The sequence below is a fragment of the Drosophila tropicalis genome, unplaced genomic scaffold (assembly GCF_018151085.1).
Source record: "Drosophila tropicalis isolate 14030-0801.00 unplaced genomic scaffold, ASM1815108v1 contig_593, whole genome shotgun sequence".
Taxonomy (NCBI): domain Eukaryota; kingdom Metazoa; phylum Arthropoda; class Insecta; order Diptera; family Drosophilidae; genus Drosophila; species Drosophila tropicalis.
In genome coordinates, this window is record NW_027173070.1 from 512720 (window position 1) to 534908 (window position 22189).

Here is a 22189-nt window from a genome sequence, read left to right on the forward strand (position 1 = left end):
AAACAGATACATGTAGACACAAGGCCCGACCAGGCCGCCCGCAGTGTTTCGTCCTGGTCGCGTGATTTTTCCTTTTCCTTTATCTACGCAATATTTTTACATTTATCTTCATTTTTTTGTCGCCTGTCGTTTTGTTTTCGTGTTTGTTCGTTGAATTTTTATGTCAGTCTTATGTCCTTAAATTGGCCGCGAAAATTCAATGCTGTTTGCCAGCGTTTATCCTTAGTGTCGATCTCAGTGGAAGGGTGTATGTTGGAGTCTTCCTGTTTCCTTAGGTTAGATTAGATTTTCCGCTTCCTCTAATGCTTAATATCTACAACCGCTGTCTTATCAGAATGTCTGCGACGATGTGGGCATAATACCATCATTTACATACGCACTCTCTAATACTTTATAGAAATGTTTGTATGAGAGTGTGTGCGAGGGCTGTTTATAATGCAAGGTTTTTTAAAGCTCTTCTAGCAACTGCTTTCATCTTACAACTTTTTAAACGACCCTCGTTGACAGACCAAAAGGAAGCTCCTCCAATTTCACACACACAAAATCGACTTAAATCGAATTTCTTGAATAACAATCAGATTGAATCTTAAATTATAAATTCATATACGATAAAATGTTAAAAAGGGGTTTCCCACACAAATATTTATCTGTCTATGTGTGTGAGTTTTCAATTGGGTAGTTTTTATTTTTTTTCAATTGCCATACTTTTGAGTATATTTTGGGGTTAAGTACTTTAGGTAACTGAAAATTTGCAAATGCCAAGACTTGGGAAAAGAACACAAGTTTAAACAGCTGTCAAAGTAAATGGGAAAGTTTTCTGTCTGCGGTTTGTTTGTTTTGTTGTTGTTGTTGCTGTTTCTACTTGTTATCGATAAATAATTCATAACGACACACACACACCCACACACACACGGTCTTAGCAGTTTTCTTTTGCTCTGTCTGCATATGTCGCCAATAATCATACGACATGTTGAACAATGGAAAGAAGAAAAGAAAAAAGAAACACATTAAATCCCAAAAATCCTGCAGTACATATCTTTGTAGACTTATATGTGTGTATGTGTCAACGTCACATACACACACACACAATCTCTCAAATTAGCTGAGGGAACCGAACGAAATTTGAAATTTCCCCCACTAGCAAAAAAAAAATGCGACCGCAAGTAGCATCGGCCACATAAATACAAATATATAAGTATAATGCAATGTAATAAACGTCAAAAGCAGTAAAAAATGGAACAGTCTAAAGGAGGACACAGTGTGTGAGTATGCGTGTGTCTGTGTCGGTATATGTGTGTGAATGCTGAAGGGTTAAATCTTGCCGCGTGCAAAGGGACCACAGACCTAGGGCTCGCCGATGTCGTGCTGATAACCCTTTTTGGCACAACTTTTTGGCTTATATTTTGTGGTGAAAAACTCAAGTATGCATAAATACTTTTACATATGTATGTATGCATATACATTATATATATATATACTATATATGGAGTTAACCAACTTAAATCCAATTTAGCTAACAAGACATTGTCACTCAAAAGCAAGACGCATGCCACAGACACAAGCTAAACGCGGAGGGAATGGGGAAAGCGAAACCCTTGGGAAAACTCCCTTCAAAGTCATGAAAATTTCACTTCTTAAAAGAACAAAATCTTTACTTTAATATTAAATAAGGTACACGCCATTATTTAAAATCAAACTGTTTGCGGTGTTCAGGAAAAGCTTTTCAAAAATAATCACAACTATAATCAGGTTAGTATTTAGTAGTACTACTAAAAATTTAAGTTACCAAACTTCTTCAAGTTTGGGTAAGGTGAAAAAATAAATGTGCTACCTTAACTTGACTTTTCCAAGCAATCGAACAGATCGGATTAATCATTATTTAATGCTTTGCCATATGCCATAACTGCTGACAATCATTTCATTTCACTCTAGATGACAAGCCAACAGCAGAGAATGTTCAAGTTCATTTGTGTGGCAAATGACACGAATCTGTCAGATAATTGAGGTTTTAGTTTCAGAGTGATAATGTGTCTGTCTGTGTAAACACAACAATACTAAACTTTTCGACTATAAGCTACAACAGGTTGTGTTCCCGACGACGACGATGATGATGATGATGATACGTGGAGAATGGTGACAGAGAAAAAGAGGAAAGAGAATGGAGATTGGATATAAAGTCTAACCCACTCATTAGTAAACGGATGGCTGGGTTCTCATTGCTGTCAACATTGTCGGATTGTCAAGCCACAAATCTGTACAAAGAAATGGCATAAACTGGCGGCAACACCGCAGCCCGCCAGTCACAATGCCGAAATGACAAAATGAACGAATAATGCGGTTATGGAACTTCTACCGCAAATTTTATGCAAAGGCACACACACACACACATGTCGAGTGAACTTTGAATGTCATGAAATTTAAGCGTTATTTTAAATTTGTACACTCAATTTTTTGCCCATATGACTTTTTAATTAAAATAGAGTTAGAGATAAGGCTTGAGTTAAGGAAAATGTGTACAGAAACTGAAACTGAAGCAGAGCCAAGCCATGTGGTTAACGTCAGTCTGGAAAAACTTGGGGGAGAAAAAAATTCAAGTATCATGTGAGTGTGCTAAGTGTGCCATTTTGCGTGGATTGCAAATTAGCGCAAAGATTGCGCACTTTGTCGGCGCAAAACAGAAAAAAAGGAAGCGAAGGGAACCCAGTCACCAGGCAGACAAAACAACAGCGGCGACGCGTTGAAAGGAAAAAAACACTCCATTCAGGTGCTCCAGGTGTGGCATTAGCAGCTGTTGACACACATCTCTTCCTCTCAAGACACACACACACACAGACACAGGCACACGGGTACAGGGTACAACAAGCACACACTGGGGAGAGATCTGTACAACATGTCGTATAAGTATTTTAATTAAGCATCAAGAGGCGCTCGCGTAAGTTTCTTGGGCCAAGTCGCGTTTTAATTAAGACCCACTAAACTTAGACAAAACTGGCTGAATGCAAAATGTTTGGCTCACTGACTGACTGACTGCCTGCCTGACTGGGATGGCATTGGGTGGGTTGATAGGGGCTGGAGCACAACGTAAAGTTTCCATTTAAGCTAAACTCACAGTTCAAAATTTAATTTACTTGTGCAAAAACTTGTGGCGGCAGCTGCCTCCCCAACAAGATGACAGTGCTATGGAGGGCGGCATCGTCGGTTGGGTAAGGGGCTGAATAAAAACACAATGCGACGTCATGTGGATAAATAAGAGGTATACAACGACCAGGAGGACTTGCTATGAGGATGTGGGATGTAGATTCGACTGAAGATGAGAATGGGTATGAGGATGTGGCTGATGTTTCTGTTTCTCATTCGGCTTGAGAGTTGAAATATCAGATGCAACGCCCCCAGGCGACAGGTGGCGGCGACAAGAGTAACAACAACAAGAGCAACAATATCAAACTACACGCGAAATAATACACACACACACATACAAACACTCACGTTTCACGTACGCCGGTTTCCGCCATAAACGTTAAATTGTTTGTATTTAAATGCCAAGCCTCACGCCCCCGCCCCCGCCTCTTCCCATACCGCCCCTAGCACAACCAATTCGTCGACTTGTGTATATGTATATATGTACATGAATATGTAGAAGCATATGTTGTACATAAACCATTCATAACGGAATCTCCCCCGGTTCACTCAAGTGCTGTAAAACATTCTCCTTATTTTCCTTTTATTTATCTGCAGCACATAAAAACATTTTTACTCCAGCTTTCCCGATCCGATGCAAAAAACAATAACTCAAAATGATTGGCATCTGCTTAAGTTTTAAGATTGAAACAAACAGAGTAATTTAACCAGAAGTTAAGAATGGAAACATAGTTGTGGAGCAACAACTTTTCCAAATGGTTGAAAAACTTTATTTATGACAAAAACTATGATCATAGCAATGGATGAAGTTGAAGAGGGCACCATAACACTTTGAATTGTTTTTGGCTTTCCAGAGATTGAGTTGAGGCTACATTTATCCTCGACTGTCTCTAATATTTAACTTCAATATCATTAACTTGAATTAACTTACAAAACATTTGTAAACAATTCAGAACTTCGATTCTGTTCCAGCAGATTAAGATCCCCATGGACCCAAGTTACAGGTTTATTCTTCTCACCTTGCACCTCAGCCTAAGGCGGACACCTCTAACGTTTTGTCCTCAATTTTCTCAGAGACTAACAAAGCTATAGCCGCCAATGATACGTTGACTTTTTTTAGTTTGCGCACAGATGATGAATATTTAATATACTGCCATGCCCACTTTTGCTCCTATAATTAGGCGTTTCTAAGGCTAGTTGAAGTACCTTAGGATACAAACGGAAAGTTAATAGTTGGCTTTTTCAGGTACATTTTCTGCAAGCGAAAACAAAGTTTAAGTTTAACAGTATAAAAATTAAAAGTTAATATTTGGTAAAAACTTTTCATAATTGTCTGAGTTTGATTTTCGTTTAGTAAACTGCATTGTCGTGGGTTCTTTTTTTTTTTTTGGGGGGGGGGGGGGGATGTTATTATATAAAAAGCAAATCGAATTCCTTATTGCTTCTTCAAATAATGGTTGCTGACTTAAAGTGATAGCTGCAGCAATTACCTGGCCAAGTCCTTTGAGTTGGAGCTGTATCTTCAGTAATCGCCTTTAGCGAAGAAGCAAACGTTTGTGTATGTGTCTTTTTTTTTTTTGTTTGAGCTTTCATTTTCAGTTGGTTATTTACCTTCATCATTCTTTGCAAACTTCTTCGCATATTTCATTGTATTCGCCCCTGCTGAGTCAAGTCGAAAATCAACTCCAATCAATGCAAGGTTGCTAACGTCTTATACTGCTCTCACCTCCGCCTTCGCATTCATTCTCATTTTCAATTGAAATGTGGGCGTTGTTCTGGAATCTCAAACTGAAACTTGGATGGCGCCTTTCAGTCTTCCACATACCAAATAAGCGATAGGGGAGGATGATGATGACGATGATGTTGATGCGAAGGAGAAGCAAAAGCAGAAACCAATAACCAATAGATGAGGGGATGTGAACTGCATTTATGGATCAATTCCAACGCAATTGATTTGAACTAAAAGGTATGTTATTCCCAAAGAAATACGTACACAAATATCTAGGTCGCTATGAAGTTGGAGTAAAAACATCCGGCATACTTGATTAGAAAAAATAAATTGGAAACTCTCAAAGCAAATGTTCACAAATAGAAACATTTAGAAAATTTAAACAAGTCTTGTTATAAAAGTATATAAAATTGTATCTTCACTTCTGCCTTTAATCCAAAAGTAATCCCGCATATTTTCGTATATTTTGAAAGGTTTTTCTAAAGTGTCTCAGGTTTATAATTATATGAAAGACAGTCTACGATTTATTTTTCTTTGGATGTATTCTTTGCTCATTAAAGACCGAATCTCTTCCATTTACATTCAGAAACGTTTTACATACGAAAACTGTCCTCGAAAACTTATATTCAAGATTAAAGTTTTGGGTTTCAAAGATAGAACCACATTTGACTGCGACGTGACTAAGAATGCAGTTCCCATAACCAGACCTAGCTATGCTTCCCTACTCATACCGCTCAAACGATGTGGCACCCCTTCAATGTAAATATGTTTCCAATAACCAAGGCCAAGGCCTCACAATTCACTACTTGCAATTCGATTATTCTCAAGAACTGAAATCAAACACTTGAGGCATTCAGACGTGATTTCATTCGCTTCAGCTAGAAGTGTTATACATTTTTTTGGTGTTGCAAAGATTTGTGTGTCTAGTACGTGTGCCACAAACGAGAAAAATCCCTATGAAAATTATAACATAAAAAAATTCAGACCAGACGGACAGACGGCTGAGTCTAAGAATGTCTTCATATTTATGCCATAAACACGGTTCATATCTTAAATGTATCTCTCTCTTCTAGCCAAGCTGTTGGCAAGGCCATTCTATGGTGAGAATAATAATATGTATCTTGGCTTATATGGCCGCACATACTGACAAACCATGGACCACAAAATTGCAATACATTTTGCACATGAGAAAGGCAAGCAAATATCTGAGAATGTAAAAATTGTGTGTTGCCGGCAAATTCTGTGCAAGGTTTAAGGAATCGCAATTGTTGGGTAATTTTGTGGACTTAAGCTCGATATATAAAATCTCAACAGGTGAATGAAATTCTTCTGCTCAACCAAGAGAACTTAGAGAGAGGGTAAGCCATTCTCTGTTAACATGCACTCACCATGCACATTTCTACAAACGAGACAACGACAACGTTTAGAATGGAGAAAAATGGGAAAAAAGAGAGAGAGAGTCAAGGAGCAAAATATCTTTTCGCTGACAACAAAATTTCTTACTTTTCGTCGACGAGTGGAAATCTGCACAAGCTGGCTCCTTGACTTAGCTTTAGTCCTTTCGACCAGAAGTGCCTCATACTCTGCATATTGTCACGTGATGTCGCAGCGTTAACGTGGATTTATGCAGATTGCCTCGGCAACAAGTTTTGGCAAGTTTTGCCATCCATGTTGACTGGATTTAATGAGGCATCCGAGTGGATTTTTCTTGGAACAGAAATATTAAATTGTTTGACAATGTCGTTCACCAAGAAAATGTAACTTTACACTCTTTCTGAAGTCACAGTTAATTAAAAATCTTGTCAACTTCTTGAGTAATTAGTGCAATGTTGGAAGGAAATGCATTTTTGAGTTGAGTACTTTTGCTTATTTTTCTCTCTTTGAAACAAATACTAGTACTTATGAAGGGCCAGAAAAGATAAATCTAAGGTCACAATTTACTTGGGCAAACATTAATGTCTTGGGCTTGGTCTGCAGAATGCAGAAAATATCACCGCTGGGCATGGTCTTGAATGCAATAGAAAAATGGCATGGATCATAAATTAAAATCAAAAGCCAAAAGGCAACCGCAAACCGCAACAGCAATGGCTGGACGACCATTGTAATAAAATGCTACAGCAATACGGAAAAAAAGACTAAAAGTTTTCTCTTCTAGGCAAAAGCATACATATATAAAGAAAAATTTTCAATAAAAAGGTTATAGGCAACGACAAGGGGAATACCTTTTGAAAAAACCAAACACTGTATTTCGAGAATGGATATAAAGTTTTATTTAATAGAGAGTTCTCAAAGATAAAAGGAGATATCACATGGGAACAGAACATCTTTATCAGTGAAGTTGTTAAAAGACTTGAATGGATGATCGATACGTTAAAAAAGTTTAAAAGCAGATTGAAACATGGGAAAGTAATAATAATTAAGAAACAACTAAAGAGCTAGAGAAAAAAATAGATAGAGGAAGAGTTACAAGCCCACTTTTTCTTCTGATTCCAGGGTATAAGAGCAAAAGCATAGGTGAAAAGTCAAGGGGAAATCAAGCAGAGTATACATAAGAAGGAAGCTACCACAAAAGCAACTGTAAAATAGTTTTTCATATCCGCTGGCAACATTCATTGTGCCAACCCCACACACAGATACCCTATTTTTCTCATTTTTTCCACTATAAAGTCCTGCTTGTCGCTGTCTCAGCCTTCCTTTCTTCTACATATGAGTTTGTCACCTGCACTTCACTTGCACTGGCCTTTGTTGTTATTGTCAACCAGATGATTGCACATTCATAACATTTCCTATTGCCATCTCCTTCTCTCTCTCCCCGCCTCCCTCTCTTCTTGCCTCTTTCAATTTCAGTCTTTGGTCTATGGCCTTTATATACAATATTTTATGCACTCTTTGAATACAGACTTCGCATTTGGCTTGCGGAAATTTGCAGCAAAGCAAATCAAAGTTACATACACACATACACAAGCTACACCTATACACAGACACACCACACACCCACTATATACACATGAAAGAACAAAGTATCTGTCACTAAATAAACTTTGATTTATTTATACTAAAAAGCAGAGAAAGAATTTGAGAGAGACTCACAGTTTGGGCTCTTTGCTCTTTGGGCCAAAAGTCGTCCAAGTCAGTGTAAATATTGTGTTGCCGTCTTTTAGGTGCAGAAGCTGCAATTTTGCACTTTTAAGTTTATTTTGGAACTAACTGTGCGAAACTGTGTGTGTTTGTGTCGTTCGTACACACAGACACACTCATTTTTGGCAAGCCACAACAATTTCCACACACATTTATTTACGCCAGACAATTAGGAAAGCTGAAGTAAATTTCTCTCGTCTTGTCGTACGTGCCAAGGTGGCCAAAATGTCATTATTGCGCACACATAAACAATTATTAAACCAGAAGGTGGAATTGGTGCGAAGCGTATCTCATAGATACACATCAAACTTTAGTTAATGTTTATTACAAATGAGATGGCCACAACGTGCAAATGGCTTAAAGCGTGTATTAGGCAAATCTTTAATACATTCATTCATTCACTTTGTGCGGCTTTAATCATTTGTAGAACAGTTCTCCAAGACATGCAATTTTTATGCTGTTAACTCCTGTACGAAACATAAAGTTTAGTAGTCCTCTTCGAACACGGCTGTTCCTTCCTCACCCTTCTCATCTATTGTTTTACCATGTTTTGATAAATGGTTGTAGAGCTAACTTTGGTTTAGGCTTGGGCACTTGTGTTTGCATCCTTGCATATTCACACCCTGCAACAGGAGCAGTTGTTTTAAGCTCTAATTTAACAACCGGGACATGCCTGGAGGGCTCGCTTTGTGTGCGTCTAGTCGTTTAGTCTTTCTTAGCTGAGAATAAATGCTTTTTAGTTTGGCAAACAATAATTTTCTGAACAAAATTTAAATTGAACTTTTAACTTGACAAAAACAAGAAAGTAATCTTTTTGAAAAGTTTCACATTGATTTAAAGAGAGGAAAAATGTGTTAAGCAGCAAAAAAAAAAAAAAGAAAACAAGAGAAAAAGAGATGTCAGTATTGGTATTCTTTTGTCATTATGAAGAGAAATTTTTGCCTGTCTGCTATGTACAGGGAAATATGCAAATAATAATAAGATGGATTATATCTATAAACGTCTTGGATATTAAAATGTAATCTGCTTTGAGAGGTCCTCTCCACTCACTTTCCAACCAACAAAATTAGCCTACCCCTCTTATTTTCATCTTCTGCTTCTTCTAGGGCATTAACCTAATTGGCTTCTCCTATTCGTCCTCGAAGGTAGGTGGGTTGGTACCTTCCGTTTTCTTTCCGTTCCGTTGATGTGTTGTTCGTGTTGGCCTCAGAGCTAATAAAATTGTTTAAGGATTACACGCATACTTAAAAAATTGTATCTCATCTTCTGCTCTTGCTTCTGCTACGTCCTTGATGTAGCAACTTTTTTTACCTTTTGGCTTAGCTTTGACTTTCTGCTACGTTTCGGTGCTTTGGCACAAAAGGTCCGCTGGTTGGATGGTTTTCTGGTTTACTGTTTGGTAAGCTACCTTCCCGTCCAGCCAAATCACATGGGACACACGGCTGGAATTAGATACAATGTGAAGACTTTAAACCTTTGAATTGGGTTTTTAATGTGTGGCATGTCGACTCCTCCTCTACTCGAATCATTCCACATTCTCTTGTCATTGTCCTTATCAAATTAGATTAAATATTTTACCCAAAGCCTAAAAATGTTTTCTATACATACATATATGGCAAAGGGAGCGGAGGCTAAACAGGCAACTTTGAGAAAAGCTGTCGGCAAGCTATTAACACCTTTTGGATTACTTGTTGTTAATTAAGCTAAAGCTGTTAACTGATATAATCCTTTTAACGTGACTGCGGCTTTAGGCCTTCTTTGCAAATACTGCCACCCTCTCTCCCCGACCCCTTCCTAACCATCTGCCTTTGTCCCATCTTTGGTTATTTATGTCAATGTGCTGGTGTATGTGTTTGTCAGCTTGATTTGTCAATTTAGTTAATTATAGTAGATTCGAGAGGACATTAATGGCATTAATTAATTGATGTCTTTCGGTCGGCCTAAGCAATTTGTGTTTCAATATGCTTGACGGTTAAATTGCCCAAGCCGTAAAGCTCTCAAAATATATTTATAGCGGCAATGTATTAAAGAGCGACAAGAATCAAGGAAAATATCTAGACTTTTAGGCTGTTGATATTGCTGAGTAGCAATTTACACATCGATATCGGAATGAGATTGTTGGCCCATATCCGCATAAAAACAGGTCGAATCTTTAATAGATTTTCTTTTAAGAAAACTTCCATTGTATTTTATCTCAAATTAAAGGGATTAATTAAATAGCTTAAAAGTTACTATTCCTGTTTTATGGTTTGTATAGTTATTATATTGTTATTTTATCAGTATCTATCAGTATCTTGTTCTTTGTTTCCCATGATCTGATCCAGCCTTCCTAGTCAAACCTTTAAGTTAAATTTCCCATTTATCCACCTGTTTGATCTACCTACGACCTGATAATTTTAGCATAGCTACCAAGTAAAACAAAATCAATATTCTTCCTCTTGGCAGTTGTCAAAAGCTAAAAGTGCCAAGACACAAGAAAAAAGAAATACAATAATAAGAAAATAAACAGAAAAATGTTTCCAAAAAAATGCTGTAACCAATAAGAACTTGGACAGGTCCTTCACAACGAGTCAAACGTGCGTACAAGCGTGAGTGGAAGAGCGTCAGAGCAGACAAAATCAAATCACATTTTGTCCAGAGCAAAGCATTTATGCTCCATTATGCTCTTAACTTTCGGCTGTTGCTGCTTTGTTTTCCATTTCACCATTTCCATGCCCATAAACCTAAGTATCCCGAAAAAAACAAGTATATACACACATTCGTATACACACATACATATGTATGTATGTTTTTGGTGTAGAATACTTATATGGAAACATAAAAACTTCCACAAGGTCAGACATACATATCACTGGGCGGAAAATGGCAAGAAAATAATAAAAATATGCTGTCAATGGGGGGGAAAAGAAGCTTTAAGTGCTTCAGACGAAAATCAGAAACAAGGCGAGATATCCAGAACTTCTGTGGTTGGCAAGCTCAAGACTCAAGTTCCAAAGTGGGAACAGCTCAGGACAGAAGAAGGGAAAAAACCATAAGACTGAGAGTAAAACGGTTTCCAATCGACATATGATTTATAATTTATAATTTCGATGAAAAGAAATACGAAATATATTTTATTCTACATCCAAAGGTGAATTTATGTCAAGTTTAAATTGGCTATTGAGGAAAGCAAGTAGCAATTGACACCAAAGCAAAAGCCAGCCAAGTAAGAAACAGTAAAGAAAAACTGTAACTGCTCAGGGACACTGCAAACACAACCAATTTAGGTGAAGTAATATACCGAAATGGCAAAAATGAAACGGAAATAAGAAGTTTAAGGGAGAAAAACGAGAAACTGAAATATTAACCCAAGCAATTATTAAATCTATAAACTAATTAAACCAGGGTTTTCAAAGCAGAAAGAGGCAGTAAAATACGGTTTTGAAAAATACAACTAAAATTAAACTATATTCTGGCATTTCATTTCACAAAGCTGAAAAGTATTCCCTATATACATGAATGAATATGGATTTGATATATTCATCATGCTCCAAATAAAATTGTTCAAATACAACAACCCTTTAACCATATTTGATTAAATTGCAATCGTTTTGGCATCTCACTCACTTTCTCCCTCTCTCAATTCCATCATCATATTGTTGACACATTTTTGCGTTGAACATTGAAATATGAGAATATCAAATATGCACAAGACATAAAACCAGGATATAAGGACAAGAAATATATATAAAACTTAAGCATGATATGCAAGAAAAAAAAAGAGAATAGAAACTAAAAAGGAGATGAAAACGAAGAAGAGTTGCTGTTGATGCTGATGATGCTGATGCATGCGACACTTGACAACAAAAGAGCTTAAGTGGGTACCACATGCCACTACCTGCAAGTACCTCTTAAACCACATCACCTTTCCCCCTGACATTGTCATCATCATTATCATCATCCTCAACGACGACTTTGCTGATTGTTGAGTGATAACAGTGAAATAGAGAGAGCGAGAGAGAGAGAGAGAGAGAGAGGTAAAAAGAAAAGAAGTGTACACCTACTAATGACTCTTTAACTGGGCCGAAACCAAGAGTCGATCCAGTCACTCTTTATTTTCTGCTGGCGTCAAGTAAACCCCAATGTTCCATTTACCTCATAAAGCTATTAATCATTTAACGGTCACCAGCACAAAGCCAAAAAAGACAAAACCTTAGGGTATTAACATTCAATTAATGTAAATCGATGTGGTCTATCCTTCAGGTAGAAATCTACCATAATGATAATGATAATGATAATGATGATGGGGTACCATATGTTTCATTCATATTATTTAATGCAATTAATTATGGGATTGAACAAACAAGCAGAAATGAAAAAAAAAAAAAGTGGAAAAAAAATTTATAAAAAAAACCCAGAATCTGAATATTTTTTATTTTTTTCGGTATTGAATCTGATAGATATTCACATGCATATGAAATTCACTGAGAATGAGAATCAACAATGGATAAAATATAAAATGATGTTAATTCTACGGCAAGAGACTGTTAAGTTGGCTTACTACAATATAATTGAATAATTATGATACCCTTGCAGGTGAATGAAGCATTGTTGATAGATAAATAATGGGTGAGAAGGAGTATAAGCCAAAAGTCATGGCTTTGACGATAGGGAAGGGTCTCGAGAGTCTGCACTTAAGGGAGACCAGGTTATGTATTTTAAGACTGTTTATAACAAAACGTTTTTCACTTAGTATTAAGTGAAAAATTCTTTTGGAAATAATTGTTGCCTAATCCATATTAGACTTTAAAGTTCCTTTATTTTTTCCTCGTCTGCAGCCCCATTAGACCTCCACATAGATTCAAATAACAGGAGCCTTTAACTTAGGTCCTTCGAAAGGGTATGCAAAAGTTATTCAGTTACTTTCCCTGAATCTTTACAGGTAAAATTGTTAACTGACAACATAAAATGCATTTTGTGACATAATTAAACGAATGTGCAAAATGCGGAAAACTCAATTCAAGTGTGAATGCCGGTCTTTTCCCCTTTTTCTGTTGCCATTTACACAAAGTGTCCACAAATTGATCAATGATGGAAAACTATATTAACAATAGGCACAAAATGGTTGACATTAACAGTTTTCTGCTCAATTAAATACAGCAAAAGAAAACACTTGACAAGCGTGCCAAACTAACCAGTGTTATTTTGTAATCTATATTTATATATATATATATATGTATATCAACTAAATCAACTGTATAAGTGGGCATGAACAATTGTAAAAGGGCTCGAGGACATCATTCGACACACACAAAAGACAAAAAAAAGTACATAAATGACAAATAAATGAAAACAATAATAAACTTTTAGAAAAACCAACAAAAAAAATAATTTCGTTGGGAAATGAAATGCGCAAATTTTAATTAAATCAGTAATTATGCGAAAACATGCTTACACCATTATTAGGTTAACCACAAATGTTAATTTTGCAACAACTTTAATTGAAGCGACAGAAGCGACAAAGAACACACACACACCATCATTTTGATACCCTGTAATTGCAGATTAGTAGTGTATATTCTGTCGAGGGGCTAGTTAGAACAAAACTATTTGTGTTGGATGTCAAGACAATGGACATTTGTTTGAGCAGTCCTAAAAAGGACTCAGCAGTTGAAATGCCAAAAATAAATCAAAGGACACTGTGCACTATAAACCGATGATTAAGTAATTTTAAGTTCTAAGCTCAAACAACTACTAACTACTTACTTACTTGCACTTGACTCCTTTTAATTACAAGGTAATTCAAAGTCGATGGATGGTAGATCTTTAAATATTTATTCATATAAATAAACAATTTATTGGTTAGTTCTTTTTTAAATGCTTAAATTGTTTAATTTGTATTTATATCCGAAATAGACAAGATAAAGGGGGGACAGAGATAAAACGTCAACAATTTCTCTTTTTTTTCGTTCGAATTTTTTTGTGTAACTTAGCCTGAAGAAATTCCAACACATTTTCTTTTTTCTCTGTCATTTTATATATATATATTTTTTTTTTGTTTCGTTGGCATTGATTATTATTTACCAGTGATTCCTGTGATTTGGCCTGCTGGCGCCAAAACTTCGAGTTCAGTGACCAATTTCATTTCGTTTTGTGATTTTTTGTTGTTGTCTTTGGTTTTTCTGGTTTATCTCATGTAGTCAATCTACAGAAAGAAAGAAAGAAAAAAGAATTTGTATTTTGTATTGAATGTATACGTGGGATTTATTTGATTTTATCAAAAACTTGCAATTACTTCATGTCGGTATACGACCACGCAAATAACTCATTACTTCCGCAGTGCCCATGGCCAATATTTGATGGCGTGGTTGACGAAATGGATTGCCTGATAATTTTAGGTGATGGATGTTCGTAAGATTTCCCAGTTGCGGGGGCAGGTAACGGATATCGTTGTTGCTCAAATCAAGTTCGTTGAGACGTTTCAGGGCTCCCAATCCGTTTTCACTGACATTAATTGACTCGATTTGATTATCGTTGGCTTGCAATGTTTCCAAATTCTCCAACTCGTATATGCAGAGGGGCAAGCTATCGAAACGATTATGCGATATATTAAGATGACTCAGCAACTGGAGTCCAGCAAATTCCATGGGTAATTCACGTAGTAAATTACAGGATAGGTTTACACGATCCATGCGAGAAAATTGTGATATGAATGTTGGTATATGGGCCAGTTGATTCTTGGCAAAATTCAATTCAGTTAGAAGTTCGTTTAACTTCTGCAAATCCATGGGCACTGCGACGAATTTATTTCCTTCCAAATTCACAGTATTCACAAATTCCTGACGAGCTATCTCAAAGACTTCGGCTGGCACCTGACGGAGTTGGGCTCGAGGCACACTCAAAATGCGTGTATTCCGCATGGAATACTTATCGGGAAATGGGGGCTGCAATGGGCCATCTTTCGGCTCGTTTGATTTTCCACCTTGTTGGCGTGGACTATTTAAACCATCTCCAACCATTGTGTCTAGTAAAAGGAGCTAGAGAAGTTAATGCTCATAAAGGTATACCCAAATCCTTACAGAGTATAAAAGAAAATTGTAAAACTTGTAGTTATACGACCTTTCGTTAACGATAAACAAAATAATACTAAAAATTTCTCAGGGCCTTTAGGGCTTTAGAGATTAATTCAGGAAGTGACAGTTAAACCAAAGCTAATGGGTATAAGTATACGTCAACCTAACAATATTTTACAAGCACTAGCAACTATGGCCTATATCCATTCACTATCCTGGGAAACGTCTGGTATACATTTCAGAATCATGTTTTTAAGATCGTAATGTATATACCCTCAGTTTATTGACTAAGGAACCTATGCATATACCTCAACATAAGCTTAGTAATGGCACGTGTAATCATATAATACATAATAATCGATGTAATTGAATTGTAATCCGTATATTTAACTCCAAACTACGAAAAGTAGCATGACCCATACTTTCCCAGCAGTACTAAAATTTAGAAATAATAATATCGAACTAGCGAAGTAGACCTCAAAGGACCTTATGCTCTCTAGAAGTTCTATGGATATTTTCTTGGGTTCACACATAGACTTTATTATACATTCTTAAGATATTACTATAAAACCCAATTTAAGCTACGACAAAAAGTAAAGCCCATTTTACACAGAGATTCAATATTAATTTTACTAGTCAATGTTTTACATGATGGGTTTAATTGAAGTTTTGTATCCACCAAAATTTTGTGATAAAAACTATACGATTTGGAGAATAAAACTAATGATAAGGGGTGGGGTAGCGAGAAGGTACCTCTTCACATCAAAGTAGACCGCAACCTGTCACAATGATCATATGTTGACATTTGGCCAGATGTCCGGTGGCGTCCTGTATGCGCCCCAACAGCTGCAGACCCTTACGAACTTTGCCAAAGGCAATTCGTTTACCATTTAGTATGGACAACGGCTTAAAGCTTATGGTGAAATTCAAGGCAGACCGAGCCTGACCACGCACATAGCGACTGGGAAACGAGAGTATGCCAGCATCAACACCATGATTGAGCACCTCAAAATCATGCTCAATGTTACGCATATCGATGCCGCGTTCAGGATCCAGGGCGATTTTACCCTCTAGCCAAATAGGGGCAAATGTCCGTGTAAATGAAATGCAACGCTGATTCTGTTGAGTACAAATCCGCATAAACTCAAGGACAATCAAGGGACAGGCTTCGGTGAATAATTGAATGGATAGACGACCCTGGATGCGAGTATTGCGTACCTCTACATCGATATAGATCTGTGGACGTAACAGTTTGCACAGCACTCCCACATCACACTGACTCATTAGATTCTCATAACGATGAAGGACATGCAAGGGTATTTCATAGCTGAAACATTTGCTGGCTTCCTTCGCTGATTTCTCCGTCTGTTGATATGATGTGTCGAACAGATCGCCGCCCTTGTGAAGCTTCTTGTTCAGCTCATTCTGTTTGCGCTCCCTCTCCCTGGCAACAGTGGCATTACGCCAACGGCCCGCAGCCAAACGCTCTGGTGATTTAGTAAATGTCCTCAGAGTATTGTTGCTTTTCTTGTAAAGCGACGCCAGCATTTCCATGTAGGACAATTCCATGCCATTGCCCTCTATTTTGATTTTCGGTGGCGGCAAGCACGTATTAACCTTGCCCTTAATATTGGACAAGCGATCCCTATGCTGACGATACAATTCCCTCTGCTCATTGATAACCAAATGAGATCTTGTCTTGGGCATTGGTGTTTTTGGTATCGGAACTGGCACCATATGTCTATGATATTTGTGATTATTCTTTAAGGCCTGCTTCTTGATATTAAAAGTGTGCTGGTGAGCTGGACCAGCTGGCGGCTCCTTCTCCAAGGGACTGCTGTAAACCGGATGGGTAACCATGGTGAAGGGTCCACGACGTACAGCTGCCAAATAGGGCGTGACGGTGCTATTGACCAATGGTTTCTTTACTCCCGTATCATCTCGAAGAAACATCTTTCGTTAATTGACCGATAAAACGTTCACGGAAGAGAAATAGGAAATAAGAGTTACGAAAATTTTCAGAGTTGGTTATGGAAACTTGTTTAGCTGTAAGTAGTTTGGAACTTGTTAGAAAACTGAATGTCCCAAAAATAATCTAATTGACGAAAACATGAACGGCTACTATGAAAACAAAGTGAACATTTTGTACAACTAACTAATTGTAAGACCTAAGAACGTCTGGCTAGATCTGTCGAAACCTACTATACTACCTACCTATACTAAAATCACTTTCGAAACAGACTTCAAAACATTCAAACAATGGAGTCTAGTGAAAAAGGAAAAAAAGGCCGCATCCAGGCAAAGTAAGTATTTGCGTGAATAGATAACTTCCTTCACTTATTCACACTTGTTAGTCAAGATCGTTCCTATGGTGGCGATGCGTTTGTCAATCTGTTTGCCCATCGTGGAGCACGTGAAATTCTCGTATTAGATGGCAATGGTTATCCATTGAGATCAACTATCAGTCATCGTCGTACTTATATGTATGCCTCCTATCTCAAGCCCCTGACATCGATGGCCCGTAATGTGGTGCGTGATTTGGACCCCGCCAATGATGTTGTCTTTATGCGTATACGTTCCGAAATAAATGAAGTTCATATCACAATGGGCAAAGAGTTCATTCTGATTGTTGTCCAAAAACTAAAGAAACGCTCAGAGAAACCATCCAACAAAGTGAGCGGATGAGGCCGATCGCATGGGGGACAATCCATACATATAATCTATTATCCTTTTATAGCATCACTAATTTGTTTTTTTTTCCAAGATTATTAAGTATAGAATTAATAAAGGTAATAAATTATATGGAATGCATTGCGTTGAACTGGCTTTTATGTAACTTTAAGTAATCTAGATCTATTGATTTATTCAACTATATTCAATATGTTAATGAAATTTGTCTTTCTAAGGCAAGTGCAGTGTATCTAAATCGAAGGAATGAGGAAGGATAAGTGACAATAGAAATATTTGACACTTGTAGAATCCTTTCGGTCCTCTTGGGCTTCAACATACCAGAGATACAGTGGACATTTGGTCGTTGGTCCTAAACCCCTGTTGCTTATGTATCTTTTACCCTCTTCATTATAAACTTTGTATTATTTTTCAATTATGCTAGAATCAAGTGTGTTTATAAGAAATGTCATAGATAAATTTTGAAAAACTTAAACATAACACAAAACACATCTTAAAGCACAACACAAAAAAAAAAAAAAAAATATAATAAAATAAAAAAAAATATAAAAAAAAAAAAAACATCCAAAAAACGAGATAAAGAGGGTTAAAGAATGGCTGATTCCAATACAAATGAAACAAAACTATCTGGACAAATTATGTGAGTTGGCAAACAGCTTAAGTAAAGCTATTCAAAACCTTTCACCTGATTTCTATATACATAGTTTAGAACGAACCTACGATGGCGCAGCATTCGTGAATCTCTTCGCTCATCGTGGAGCACGAGAAATCATCATTTTGGATGGCGATGGTCATCCATTGCGATCGACAATCAGTCATCGTCGGACTCTGCTCTATGCCTCGTATTTAAAACCATTAGTTTCAATGGCCCGAAATGTTGTGAGAGATTTAAATCCATCTAATCAAATGACCTTTATGCGCATTCGTTCAACTGTCAATGAAGTGCACATTACGATGGGCAAAGGATTCATTTTGATTGTGGTTCAGCGTTTGAAAAAGCACATAGAACGTGCAAAATATTAAGGATTTAAATAAAGACCCTCCATTTATTCTCGCAGGCACATTATGAATGCAAATCCATGTGTAGACCAAATCGATACACAAGCACACACACACACATCTGACCCTTTTAGTTGCCAATGAATGAATGATTGAGAGATTGATGGCAAACAGCCCGCATTTGTAGCCACTTTTCTGTGAAACAACATTCATTAGATATGGCAAATGATTGAGCATTTTGCAGCTTCATTAAAAGCTAATCTATTGTGGTCTCTGGTCAGTGTTCAAATTGAAATCCCACGCTAAAACACAAATGCATAGAGCAAGAGATGTGTTTTTATTTACTCACACACACACAGAGGAAATCAAATGATAATGGCAATTAAATTCGCACGTTTGGCACGTGTCTGTTTAAGGTTTTTTCTCTGGCTTTTCTCTCTTTGTTGTATTTCTACATCAATGGACAATTATTCATTGTATTTGTGTTGTGTCAAATGCAAAGCAAAAAAGAAACAGCAGAATAAAACATTGTACACAATTAAATTGGGGCGTGCGTGGCACGATTACCACCCAACTCCCCCACCCCATATGCTCATCCCCTCCCAAACATTTAAACCATATGAATGAAGCAACTTTTGGCTTTTGTTTTGGATTAATTTTATGCGTATTTATTCAATGTGTTTTGGCATGTGGCATGTTCCTGTTGGTTAGGAGTTTGGGGGTCAGGGGGATACATACATGTGTGTAGCATTTGTCTAGCGGCTTTTTGAAACTGTAAATATTTTGTCGCCATTATTTGTGTTTATGGCACCCCAAAAACATTTGCCTCCACATATTTGTGTGTTTGGTCATTGAATTATTTATTTTATATAGGGACACAGACAATTCGAAAATATGATTTGTATAATACCCGATTTCAGTTAATTCCTATAAAGGAGAGGTGTTACGTGACAGTGGCTGGCTTTGGCTTAATAAGAATATAGGTTTCATACATGCAAATATTTATAATGAATGTTTGAACTTGTTGTGCCTTATTGATTGAATTTTATATATTTTTAAAGAGTTATTATTATTTATATTTCCATGAGTAATAACTTTGACAAGTTCAAAGTAACTACTAATACAAAATAATAATTGTTAATTTCATTTTTTCATTAAAAGCAAATCAGGCAAAAAGCCCTGCAAGGATTTTAAAATCTAGTGCAGACTCGTAGTGATTTCAGCTGTCGATGTGCCTCAAGGATATGTAAATTTTTTGGGGGCGTCATCCCTTAACTGCTTTTTTTTTTTTGTCCTTAGGCCATCGCCGTCTGTATAAATAGCCTCAAGTGTATCGAAATTGTCAATGAGGCGCATATGCAATTTCATGGTTCATCAGATTGACGGCAGACAATTAAAGTACATCCAATGTCAGCCACTAGCCAAATACTCGAATTTCTCCTGAAGTCATTGAAACTTTCATTCACAACCAAAAAAAAAAAAAAAAAAAGAAATCCGGACATGAATGTGTCACAAGTATTTCTGTATAAAGTTTTAATTGAGGTTGATAATTATATTCACAGAGCAATTCATATTTCATGTACAGCCACTCTGTGAATTCTCTCATTTTACATTATTAACAACTCTTGAATATTCATTAAAAATCAACAGCGACATATCGTGAACTCTCGGGCTGTTGTTGATCCTGTTTAATGTGTATGAAGCGTGTGTGTGTGCGTTCCCATTTGTTGCAACGACGTGCAATGCATCGACCGAGTCGGCAGGACGCGATTCGTATCAATTCGAAACGAAACGAATAAATTAAATGTCAACATATGTCGACAAACTGGAGTCGCACTTAATCACGTTGTTGCCGCTTGAAGTGTTGTGCCTGGTGCACAACCTTTTGCTTATTTGATCCCTTCATGCTTGATAAATGACTAAAGAATAATCCATGCGGCTAACTAATTGTTGGTATATAAATGACATACAAGAACCATGTGATTCTACTTAACATTTGTTTTCAAGCTTTGCAAAGAATGCCTAAATGGAAAAATTATGCAAGTTCTTTCCTTTAATGCCCTTTTACAACACTAGAACATATTGCCTTTGTATGTGAAATATATTTAAGTTATTATTTCCCTGTTCCTATGCAGTTAGTTGCTCGTTAATTTGGAATTAAATATTCTCATTCACTCATGTATTCATTATTTTGTAATGGTCAATGATTTGTTAGACACGCACACCCACACACACAATACACAAAACAAAGCCTATTACCAATTTTTGGTAACCGAACGCATTTTATATTTATTGTTTTTGCACCATAAGTCTATGTAATTAGAGGAAAACTTTTTAATAAGTGGTTAATGAGAGTGAGAAAGAAAGAATAAGGGAGAGAGAGAGAGAGGGATTCATACATATATGCTCTTGTTATGTACAAAAATATGTTTGATTCAATTTCATGCTGTGTCCTAATTACACTGATTTGTCTTTAACTCACAAACACAAATTTTATTCAAAGGACCATCAACAGTATCCTGTTTCCTTCATCTCTCTCTTCCCTTCGTTCTTCTATAACGTGTCAAGCTGTATCCTTTATGCCCAGAGAGAGAACAACATTCTTCATATGAGTAATGGTGTTCCTTTTTGCCACATTTATGTAGCATTCATCATCGGAGGAGCCCTTCAACATGTTGCCCTAATTAGTTCCATTTCCTGGCAACTTTTTTTCTCCCCATCTCTTTCTCTCTCTCTCTCTCTCTCTATCTTACTTACCCGCTCTGGTGTCTGTGATTAAAAATGTGCCAAGAGTTACAAATGGACGAGCATTTAAGCGAAACTTATTTATTTGCAATTTTCCTCGACAAAACGTTCAAAAAATTGCATATCAAAAAGTTCAAACGAATATATCAACAGAATATTCTGACATTGATTGCTTGCGATTCAATCTGTTTTTGTGAGGCAATTAATTAAAAACTCGTTGTTTAAAATAAAAAAAGAAATGTGTCGAATATCTTTTGTAGAGCTTGAAGACTCCATTATATGCAAATAATGATATAAATATTAAGCATACGCCGCATTGTCACCATTGTTCTCCGACTGCGTGAAAGTGTGGATAAAGATTTCACGTCAATTTTCTTTTCCATTTTCCACTTTGCGTTTAATGTATTATTAATTTTAATTACTTACCAATTAAAATTCAATTAAACTGGGTACTTGAGCTTCTCCGTCTCCCTCTTTGTTTCAGTCTTTTTTCTCTCTCTCTCTCTCTCTCTCTTAATCACATACGTTTGATTTCATTTGAAGCATTTGCAGAACTTTAATTATCACTAATAAATGACTTCATTAGAACCAAATAGATGCGGATGCACACACACACACACACACACACACACAAGGGGTAAAGGGCCCTCAATGTGGGTTTAAATGATTTTAATTGCTATGTAGGGTCTTGTCATATTTT

At 36.7% G+C, this 22189-nt stretch overlaps 4 protein-coding genes across 6 annotated transcripts in view; 2 read left to right on the forward strand and 2 right to left on the reverse strand.

Annotated features, from left to right (window-relative positions):
* The window catches only part of LOC137576868 (5-hydroxytryptamine receptor 1A), a 50730-nt gene that overhangs the window by 11542 nt on the left and 16999 nt on the right, over positions 1-22189 (forward strand). The window lies entirely within an intron of this gene.
* Positions 13932-15184, reverse strand: LOC137577220 (leucine-rich repeat-containing protein 40). 2 transcript variants are annotated; one of them, XM_068290621.1, is made up of 3 exons: positions 15064-15184; positions 14280-15008; positions 13932-14189 (listed from the first exon to the last, which is right to left on the reverse strand). In XM_068290621.1, exon 2 carries the CDS (start codon positions 15001-15003, stop codon positions 14281-14283), a length of 723 nt encoding a protein of 240 aa, XP_068146722.1. In that variant the 5' UTR covers positions 15004-15008; positions 15064-15184; the 3' UTR covers positions 13932-14189; position 14280. The 2 variants fall into 2 exon arrangements, with proteins under 2 accessions (XP_068146722.1, XP_068146723.1); XM_068290622.1 differs by lacking the exon at positions 13932-14189 and having other exon boundaries at positions 14223-15008.
* Positions 15661-17161, reverse strand: LOC137576942 (uncharacterized). Its single transcript, XM_068290286.1, has one exon. The coding sequence runs from the start codon at positions 17008-17010 to the stop codon at positions 15820-15822; it is 1191 nt and encodes a 396-aa protein (XP_068146387.1). The 5' UTR covers positions 17011-17161; the 3' UTR covers positions 15661-15819.
* On the forward strand, positions 18230-18815 carry LOC137577785 (dynein light chain roadblock-type 1). Its single transcript, XM_068291331.1, has 2 exons — positions 18230-18385; positions 18450-18815. Exons 1-2 carry the CDS (start codon positions 18339-18341, stop codon positions 18766-18768), a joined length of 366 nt encoding a protein of 121 aa, XP_068147432.1. The 5' UTR covers positions 18230-18338; the 3' UTR covers positions 18769-18815.

Excerpts from the sequence above, each read along its gene's own strand:
- LOC137577220 (XM_068290621.1), bottom strand. The coding sequence starts at position 15,003 with ATGGTTGGAGATGGTTTAAATAGTCCACGCCAACAAGGTGGAAAATCA.
- LOC137576942 (XM_068290286.1), bottom strand. The coding sequence starts at position 17,010 with ATGTTTCTTCGAGATGATACGGGAGTAAAGAAACCATTGGTCAATAGC.
- LOC137577785 (XM_068291331.1), top strand. The coding sequence starts at position 18,339 with ATGGCTGATTCCAATACAAATGAAACAAAACTATCTGGACAAATTAT. Across the intron at positions 18,386-18,449 it reads AAACTATCTGGACAAATTAT|TTTAGAACGAACCTACGATG; the intron begins GTGAGTTGGCAA and ends CTATATACATAG.